The sequence below is a fragment of the Argiope bruennichi genome, chromosome 3 (genome assembly GCF_947563725.1).
Source record: "Argiope bruennichi chromosome 3, qqArgBrue1.1, whole genome shotgun sequence".
Classification (NCBI taxonomy): Eukaryota; Metazoa; Arthropoda; class Arachnida; order Araneae; family Araneidae; genus Argiope; species Argiope bruennichi.
In genome coordinates, this window is record NC_079153.1 from 71,177,763 (window position 1) to 71,188,238 (window position 10,476).

General features: G+C 29.3%; 1 protein-coding gene across 1 annotated transcript; it reads left to right on the forward strand.

Moving 5' to 3' along the window:
- The first annotated feature begins 428 nt into the window (after positions 1–428).
- LOC129964043 (protein D2-like) lies at positions 429–7,653 on the forward strand. Its single transcript, XM_056078711.1, has 4 exons — positions 429–579; positions 2,694–2,817; positions 4,432–4,569; positions 6,942–7,653. The coding sequence occupies exons 1-4, from the start codon at positions 436–438 to the stop codon at positions 7,109–7,111; spliced, it is 576 nt and encodes a 191-aa protein (XP_055934686.1). The 5' UTR covers positions 429–435; the 3' UTR covers positions 7,112–7,653.
- Positions 7,654–10,476: the final 2,823 nt, after the last annotated feature.

The following is a 10,476-nucleotide window of genomic DNA, read 5'->3' on the forward strand; positions in this document are numbered from 1 at the left end:
ATCTGTACTGAAAAATCAAACAACTAATTAATTCATAGTTTATTTTAATTTAAGGAATGCTCTTTAGCCACCAAAAATTCTTTTACTCTTGTTTTCGCTAAATCTATTGATTATTTTTTTCTTCCAGTCTAGAATGATGTCGAGGAAAACAACTACATTATTTCTTTACAGCGATATTTTATTATTTATCTTCAAATCATGCGATAATATCAAGGTTCCAAATGTAGAAAAAACGTTGCATAACGTAAATACAGATGGCATATAATTTTTACAACTGCGAATAAAATGGATGATATTTTTTTAGGGTTAGGAAAATATCATCTGAAAACATAAAGGAAATAAATATATGTGCGTAAGGGCGATCTTACTTATGTCAGTCTTAAGTATAAAAATAATTTTATGGCATTGGAGTCACAAAGAACAAGAAGTTGAAGCATGGCATACAAGTTAATTTACTTCCTGGTTCTTATTTCTTCTTCAAGTATTTATGCACAAAAAAATGAATGCAATTTAAACAATTTTCGGACAAGTGGTATTGTACCAAATAAATTATCATCTGTTCCTGCGGAAGCGATGAAGGTAATTTTCTTTTATAAAATTATTTTTATTAAAAAAAATCCGTGAAACTTGAACCAATGTTCACAAGAATAATATCTTTTTTGATGAATATTCAACATTTATCAAGCAATTTTTTTTCTCATAAACCTGTTTTCTAAATTTTTGTAATGATTTCAATGCTATTAGATTTTGAAGGTTATTTACCAACTGAAAATAAATAGAACAAATGAATGTATTTAAATCAAATATTTAAACAGAAAAAAATTCCTTAACTGCAGCACTAAAAAAAAAAGCTCATTTTTTAAATTAAAAAGAAAATTTAAAAAAAAATTTATTAACCATTTTTATGAAGTGGAGTTAATTTCATTGAAAAGTAATTCATTATTACAATAAAATGGGAAATTATCTGCAGTTCCAATGAAACTGATATAAAAATTTATGATAATTTATTTCAAATATATATTTTTAGTGAGTTATGAAATAATCTAAACTATAAAATCTATTTTTGTTTTACAGAATAAAAAGTTATTATATGTTTTTTTACGTGAAGGAATTTGGAAAACTTTATAAAAATATAGATTTCAAAACGATTTATTTAGTTGAAATGAATAATTGCATGAAAATTAGTGTCATAATAGAAAACATAACGTACGATAAAGAAAGTTGAATTCTAAATAGGAATCAAGTATAATGACAAGGAATTTTGAAATCAAGATAGCTTTATACTCATTTTTATGTTTTTAAGAAATAAATGGCAACAAACTAATTTAATTTAATTTATAAAAAGAAAATGAAAAAAAAAAAAGGATGACATGAAAAAAAGTAGTTTCCAATAGACTGCCAAGTTTTCCTTTTCAAACTTATTATGGGTTTTTTGACTTCAATAACATACATCATCCTGATAAAATTATTCTATTTAAATTCATAAGATTTACAAGAAAACTTAATATTTAATAACGTAAGAACTTAACCTTTAAAATATCATTTTAGAATTTTTAAAAAAAATAACATATTTAAATATTAATTATACTGTCGATTATACTATAATTTTAATGATAATGCATCGGTTTCAAGTTTAAATGCATGAAACAAAGAAAGCTTATTATTAATTACATATTTAATATTATGCACATATTACATATTTATTACATATTACATATTTAAATATGATCCGTTACACTCCATTTTAAGCAGTACAATCGACTGACAGTCACATCTGTGATCATTAGAAGTGGTGACTATTGTATAAAGAATTTTGTCACAAAAATTCATTAATTTTTATTTTCTCTTATACAAGATATGCAATAAAAAATATTGTAATCGTAAAAAAAAATGATTTCGAGATTTTGATGGATACCAAAGTTTCAGAAATCCCAGATTTCTAATAACATATTTTTGAAATTATGTTTGTCTCTTTATTTGTGAATAATTAAAAAAATGCAACAAACTGTAAGCACGGAATTTGATACATTGCTTTTTTGCCCCGTTTCTATATTTCTGCCAACCATTGGAAGAAATCCATGGATGAAAAGTACGACTGTTTTCATGCTCGTATCAACATGATAAAAATAAAACTAATAGACTCTAAAAATGAAACTAATCATCGTGCCATAATTGTCAAAAAAAAAAAAAAATAGCAGGCGGTGGGTTCTTTTATTTCTCTATTCTGGTCACAATATGTAGAAAATCACAAGTACACGAACATGCGGACCAAAATCATTAAACAAGAATCAATAATTTATTCAAAGCAAAATATGTTTCGAAAAATACCATCATGGCGGAAATCTGTAATCCAGCATTCTAAAAGTTTTGAAGCAATATTTTAATTGTAGCTTATTATTAAATATGAGAAATTATTATTTTACAAATTTACCCTTGTGAATAGGCGAATATGAACGAGTTGAAGTTAAGACAGCTGCAATTCTGCTTTTAAATGATATTATTACCTTCAGTCATATTCGTGAGGAGCCTGCATTTATTAATTTTGCATTTCACACAACTGTTTCTAGAACTGGATTTAATATCGAAAATATTGCGAATACGGTCAGCATGATAATTAAACTTAGAATAATCGCTTGGATAATTTAGATTAATTATGGTATATAAAGATATATAAGGCTGATTTTGTTTTATAGATTGAATATGACGGAGTACCAGTTACTTGTGGAAATTTATTAAGTCGTAAGGTGACTCATGATCCACCAACAGTAGTAGAGTACAAAGCCGACAAAAGCAAACTATACACTCTAATCATGTTTGGTAAGTTCTTTATTTCTTACTTCTACAGAAATAATATATATTAGGAGTATTTCATTCTGTTGAATTATATAATAGAAAGTAATTCTAAGGATGATAAATATTTTTTAATGAGTAGGCCGTGTTTATTAAAACATCTCGAATTTGGCACATAATTAAACAGTCAAAATCCAAATAATGGCCCTTTTCAAGGCATATTTTTATACCAGAATTCAGAGTACAATATTTAAAAAAAAATCTAACCGGCTGAAGGCCAAGCAATATGTCCTACTTCCGACTCATTCTACTCAAATCCTTTTTGGACGAATTTAGTTATGGGGATAGGAGCGTTGAAGTCGTGATAAATTCGACATTCTTCGGAAATAAAGTGTAGAGAAAATGATGCACCTAATTCTTTAAAATGCCGACAAGTGAGTAGCTGTAATCTTCCTAAGAAGAGTGACAAGCGATCGAAGACCACGCCAAAATATCACACGCCACACTGTAAGAGAACCATCTTCATGCTTCATAATCGGCAAAAACCAATCAGAATATGCTTCTGTTGGCTTTCTCCAGTTATTTGAAATAAAATACGATGAAGGTTGACTCATCAGACCAGATGACGTTATTGTTGTTAATTATTGTTGAGTCCAGTTTCTGTAGGTTTTACATCATTGCCTTTGCTGAAAAGCATGACATGATGTTACCAATGGTTTATGAATTGCGATTCTTCCATAAGAATTCGAAGCATGAGGTTCCCTTTAGACAGTTTTAGCTGAAATGGGATTTAGGAGATGTCTTTTATCTCAGATATTATCTGAAATAATGATTGCTTGCGCTTTCGGCCATTATGCGAGCCAACACTCGTTTATACCTCTCAATAATATTTTTCCGTCCACTGTTTTTCTTCTGAAATGTCACATTACCGCATTTCGTGTACGCTGCCACAACAGCTGATACAGTACTCCATTACACGCCTCAAATAATTAGCTGTTTTCGCCACCAAGTAACCAGCGCGCCGCATACCGTTTTCGAATGACAGGTTAATTATGTATTCATGAGTTTTTCAGAGAGTACAATACAGGCATTCAACACCTATGACTAATGTTGAGTGACTGATACCTTAATTAAAAGCTAGTAAAATTAGTGGAAAGAATGTGGAAAGAATATTTGCTAGAAAAAAAATGTGGAAAGAATATTTGCATTATTGAAATGCTCTTATTTTGAATTCCAAAGTGATGTAAATATGGTTTTTGTGCATTATTTGTTGTGAAGTAATTGATGAAAAACTTTAAAATTTGAAACATTAATAACATTAGGTAAAAAAATTTAATAACTTTTGAAAAGTCTTTTTTTATTGAACACTGTCACCCAAGAAAAATAAGAACAGAATTGGTAGCTCTGAGCAAGCAGCCTTCTCTTTTGAGTAATTTCTTTTTCCTCATATCTGTTGCAAGACGTAATTTATAGAGAGTAGATCATCCGAAAATTGTTATTCCGTATATAGAATTATGAAATAATGCTTTCTACTTTCATCCAAAAGCTTTCAATCTATTACTTAAAACAGCTCAAAGAGAAGGGGGAGAGAACATTACAATAGCATTATAATTCTTAATTATTTTTTTCCTTTTTTATCAGATCCTGATGTTACAACACCTCAAAACCCAGATGTTGCCGATTTCCGTCATTGGCTAGTTGAAAATATTCCAGGAGACGACGTGAAAAGTGGAGATATGATTTCCCCATATTTTCCTACAAATCCAGCTCCTTACTCAGGTAAATTGTTTGTTTTTTTAACTTTTTGTCGTTTTTTGTCGTCAGATAGCGCCACATTGAATGCCACATGTTAAGCCAATAATCTGTGTTGACAGTATCTGAATGGTTTTGACACAAAAGGAAACCACTGTATAAAATTCTTAAAGAAAACTTCTGACAATCTAAGCTGAGTTTCATGATCAAATGAAGCAGGATGATTAAACTGATCCATTCCTATCAAAGACGTGGAAAAGAAACTGCTCATATTTTAATCGAATAAGAATTTTTGCTTCAACCTTTGTAGAATTTCAAGTGAGATGATTGCAGAAATAATCTAATTTTTGTTGCTCTTAATCCTAAAAGACGAAAAAATTTCAGTAATAAATGGAGTAAAATCTAAATGTGTCCAGATAACTTTAAGCCTTTCCAAATGATTAACATTCCAAGAGGCTTCTTCCAAGAGGATTTGTCACAGCATAAACGGAGACAATTTTGCTGTTCGGTGGCATGCAATAGGATGTCTTTATGTTAGCACTAAAGTATAGTCATATATATCTGTAGAACAGCTAGGAATTTCTAAATACTACAGATAACTGAATACTAAGGAGGATAAGGATTGATAAGGATTCAGTTTTCACATAATAAAATTTTACCAAAAAACACCAACACCAACAACAAGGTTGACATTCTATTTTTATTGATATAAATAATTCCTTCGAAACTATCTTCATTCTTTCAATCAACAGAATTTGATATTATTTAGAAAAGTTAAAAATTTAAAAATGTCATCACAGTTTTTTCAGAAATCACCAATTTGCCAATTTCCAGATTCTGTACTATTTCGTCAGTTTTTCCATCCTGTTCCATTAGAGAACATTTCTCTACAGGTACATTATAATCCTGCAAAATATCGTGCGTAGGCCTGAATTCAATATTTTTTTATGTTCCTAAGTAATATTTATCATTTCCTACGATGAACTCGCCTACATTCATTGCCGGTCAGGCATCGGTAAGGGTCAAGTCGAATTTTCGAATAATCGGGAGGTAATTTTCAGTCCGTAGGCTGTGGATCAAAGTAAATTAAAAAAAAAAAACTTTAAAAAAAACTACGCTTTTATTTAAAAGAAAAGTTTATAAAGTTATGTTTGCATTGTCATGTCAGCCTAACAGCAATATTCATTATTATGAGTACATTATTATTAAAATTGACCCTTATAGATTAAAACAAAAACAAAATTCCTTTTGTGCTTATATTTTTTCAAAAGAATAAATAACAAAAATGAAACAAGCTTGTTTAAGTAAATCTTTTTTTCTTTCTTGCTTGCTTGCGAAATATACAAAGAAAAAGTTTTGTAATGAATTTTGTAATGAAAAGTTTTGTAATGAATTTTAATGAATCTCCACGTTTTAGACTTCCTCGAAATTGGAAACATATCTTTAGAATATTATCTACAGTTTGTAAACAGGAAAACTTAGGAACGCAAAAGGCTGGAAGATTAAAATTTGGCACTTAATATTTACATGAAATTTGTTGATATCTATTTGTTCGTTCATGTGCATGTGAACATGATGACTTGAAAACGAAATGAACTAGTTGAATAATATTTGGCATGTAATTTTATCGCTAAAATTGTTGATGTGTGTCAAATTCTGAATCGAATTCACCATTGGATCGATTTTCTATCAATATATCCATTCGTATATAAGTAAACGCATATCCTAAACATTTCATCAAGTTAGATACATGGATTTCAGTCTGTCATATACTACAAAATATTACATGCATATCGAATTTTGAAAGAAATTGGTCAACAAAAGGAGGTCCCGAATGCTCCATGATTTACATACATGCATAATTTCCGAAAAAGTTGCGGTGACGCAACTTGATATTTGCTTAAAAATTCTCCTTTTCTTGTCTTACTTTAATATTGGATTGATTTTCAACTCAAATAAACTAATTAATTTTGATCAGCGGATGAAATTAGAAAACTAGTTAAAATTCGCAATAGTTAGGTTATTCTACAAAACTGAAAGAGGTGTCAAAGCAAACAACCGAGACCATGGGACATTGATTTTGATTAAAGGTTCCGCAATTTTGCTTTACAACTTACAGAATCAGTAGATAATAATTCCTGCTAAAATATCCGTTTGCTACTACTTTTATGGAAAAGAGTGCCTTAAATAATACCATTGTAGTAATAATATATTGTGGCAATATAAATTGTAATAATAATAGAAATATACTTGGCAAAATTACATGCGGAGCATATTTAAAAAGGAATATGTTGTATACACCATATTGACAAGTCATACGGTTTGATTGACTCTCTCAATTAAAAAAAAAAATTTTTTTCAACTGCATCACTTTAAAAAACTTTTTCTTTCTTTTTTAGACGCTCACAGATATACTTTTGTAGTTTATGAGCAACCAGAAGGCAAAAAGTTGAATGACAACTTCCCAAACAAGCCCAACAAGAGAACCCATTTCGACCTCAACAAGTTTATTGAGGACCGGAATCTCCAGGGTCCGATTGCTGGGAATTTCTTTTATCTTCATTACTGATAACAATTAATGTAATGCGTGAGGGACAGCTATTTTATTCACTTAACCCAGATTTAACAATTATTTTCATAATACAAATGGTTGCATTTCATTGTACAGTTTAATAATTTCAATTGAATGTTTGGAGACATCATTTTATAAACAAAAATGTTTACATTTTGAGATATTTGCGTATTAAAAAGTTTAGACATGAAATATTGTTTAGTTATTTTTATTTTTATTTATTTTTTTCCTCTGTGGAAAAATTTCTTTGTCACGTCCTCCCTATTATATACCTATGAAGTTGAGGAACGATAACAAAATGCAGAACTAAAGAGATTCAACTTTTTCTTCCTGACTTAAATGTATACAAAAAAATGAAACTAAGGTAATCAAATAAAAAGTGAAAATATAGTCCTTTATATATTTATTTAAAACTAGCATCCACATAGCAGTTCCCTTCACAATATATAAACTAGTAAAGAAAAACACACATATTTTTGGTTTATTATATTTCTAGGTACTAAAGAAAAATAAGGCTTCTTAGAGTGCTAGTAACCTTAAAGGACCTCGTTTTAAATGGAATTCGAATATTTCCTTTAACTTTGGAGAATGACCACGTCGTTAGAAGAAATGATTCTGGAACAATCAATGCATTGGCCAAGTGTGAAGCCTTCCATTCAAATAAAATTTTTAAATTCTCCCTTTTAGCGTCTTTATTTATTGTCATATCTTTATTTGTAACCCCAAATGTTTCTATTGAAGTGGCTCTCTGATGATTACCAGATGGATTTTCAGAATGAAGGTAATACCACCATGATCAACACCTGCAATTCACTAAATATAATTAAAATGTGCAAAACTTTTAGTTTAATAGTCTCTATCATATTAAAAGAATGTTTGGTCTGGAAAATATTATCACAGTGGTCAAGCTAAACACAAGTCCTATATGTTTGCATGGGGATGGATTCTTGCGGTAAGAGAATAAACACCAACAATCCTTTTTAAGTAAACAGGAGGGTAGTAAAGGAATGCAGAATTGTATATGATTTCAATAAACAAACGAACATTCAATTTTAAATGTTTAAATTGTTCTAAAGTATAATATTCCAAAGTATAGTATTCTTGTTTTAATGTTTAAATTGTTCTAATTGTATAAGATTTTGATCAAAATCTCTACCAGGTCCCTTTACTCTAACGGAATAAAAAAAATTATTTATTTATTCCAATCACAAAGTTTTAAAAATAATATTAATATAGGGTATTGTCATCGAAAATATACGTATCATGAGTATATATGTAGATATAATAGCAGATGAGTATATACAGGTAACATGAGTAGTTATTTTTATCATGCGATTGAAATGTCCCGTGTATCTGTTAAAAGAAAAATACTAAACATTGGAGTAATTTGATATTGATGGACAAGTACTGATCCATGATTTTTTTATTCGTTTGGTTGACCCAGGTAACAAAAATATGTTGTTGTTTTTTGACATAATATAGAAATTCTTCATCTGAACCGCCTGTCCAGGTTATCGTCAGGGGAAACTGCTTTGCTATAAACATATGTATAAAAAAGAAGCAACATTTTTTTCAGAAGATAAACTGGTCATAATTATATTACAATCTGTAAAAAAAGGCACACACTCGCTTCTTTTTGTTCTATGTTGTAATCTAAAACTATTGGTAGAGGCATTTGCAGTTGAATAAAGTTAAATAAAATAAATTTATAAAACGTTTGCAAAAAAAAAAAAAGAATAATTATTTACAAGAAGAATGTAAATAAATAAGTCGATTGTAATGACAAATTAAATAATCTATACTTATAATAAAGCTCAATGTGTGTGTGTGTGTGTGTGTGTTGGCGCTCTACAGGCCAGACCATTTGACATACAGCTACCAAATTCGGTACATGTATACCTTGGAGGTTGGGAATGTGCACCTGGGGTTTCTTTTTTCGAATTTTTAATTAGAATTTTAATTATTAATTAAAAACTAACTTTCCCGCCAAAATAATCTTCCATTTTCCCCACCGCCAACTTTTACGCCAAAAAAATCTTCCATTATCCCCAGCGCCAAACGAGAAAGGCTTCAGTTTTTTTTTTCTCCCAACAGTAATGAGGCTAGGGTTAAAATTTTTCTGCGGAATATTTCAATCGGTTCTGTTTATTTTCTTAATGTTTGATGCATTTAAAATTAAACATTGTTAATGAATCAATCTTTCAGATTCATTCTGAAGTACTTTTGAATTAAAATAAAACAGAATAAAGGAAATTAAAAATTTCTAATCCGCATAGCGTTACCCCAACTGGCGTAGAAAAAATCACGTATTTGCGTTACGTAACCGGCGAAGAAAATTCACGCATGCGCATTCTGTTCTCACTGTTGCCATGACAACGTTATCAATGGATAATTTAAATTATTTTTGGGTTAGTTGCATGCTTTTGTAAGTAAATTGTATTTATGTTAGTTATATATTTTTTGTATATGCTTATAGTTTTAAGTACATCGTTTTTTAAGTAGTTTTTTTAAAACCTGTTTTCAACCGTTTATTTTAAACGATTCGTTTTATTTTCTTAGTGTTTGATGCATTTAAATTTAAACATTGTTAATTAATCGATCTGCTCATAATGAATCTAAGAAAATTTTGTTGATACTCTTGAGATATTACATAAATTAAAAAAGATATTCTTTAGTGCCCATAAAGTTTAAAAGCTGAGTAACTCTATTTTCAGTAATCAGATTATAAAAAAAATGCTTTGTTTCAGTAAAAAATATTATTATATTAATTGAAGATAAATTTTTTCCACTTTAATTTAAAGCATAAATTCTACGGGTGCTAACAGAAAATGAGAGAGATACATATTACGTTATGACTGAAGGCCTTTATAATATTATGAATGAATTATATGATAATCAAAATTTGAAGTTTTAAAATATTTTGATGAAGAAGCTATTAAAGTAGAAATTGCATAAAATATTTAATTATTAAAATTTTAACGAGCATTAAGATTGGCGTACCGGCTGGTCGCCAAAGGCGGCTAGTATTAAATAAAACAGAAACATAAATAAATAATAAAAGATTTACAGATTAATTTCTTCTCTTAAAAATGCAGAATGATAACGGAGTAGTGAGTCACGTGCACATGTGCAGATTACACTATTTCAAGTTATAAGCTCGCTCAAGCCTTTTTCAGCTCCTCAATTTTCAAAAGCATTTGAAGTTCCAGAGAATTTTATTAGAAATGGCGTTAGAATTAGTGTACTTGCTTTTTCTGCTTTGCTTTTCGAGGATTTCAGCGATCAAAGTTGTTTGCGATTTAAACAAATTCCGAACAAGCAACATTGTACCAAAGATAATACCTACAGTTCCGCACAATCCT

Excerpts from the sequence above, each read along its gene's own strand:
- LOC129964043 (XM_056078711.1), top strand. The coding sequence starts at position 436 with ATGGCATACAAGTTAATTTACTTCCTGGTTCTTATTTCTTCTTCAAGT. Across the intron at positions 2,818-4,431 it reads ATACACTCTAATCATGTTTG|ATCCTGATGTTACAACACCT; the intron begins GTAAGTTCTTTA and ends CTTTTTTATCAG. Across the intron at positions 4,570-6,941 it reads AAATCCAGCTCCTTACTCAG|ACGCTCACAGATATACTTTT; the intron begins GTAAATTGTTTG and ends TTTCTTTTTTAG.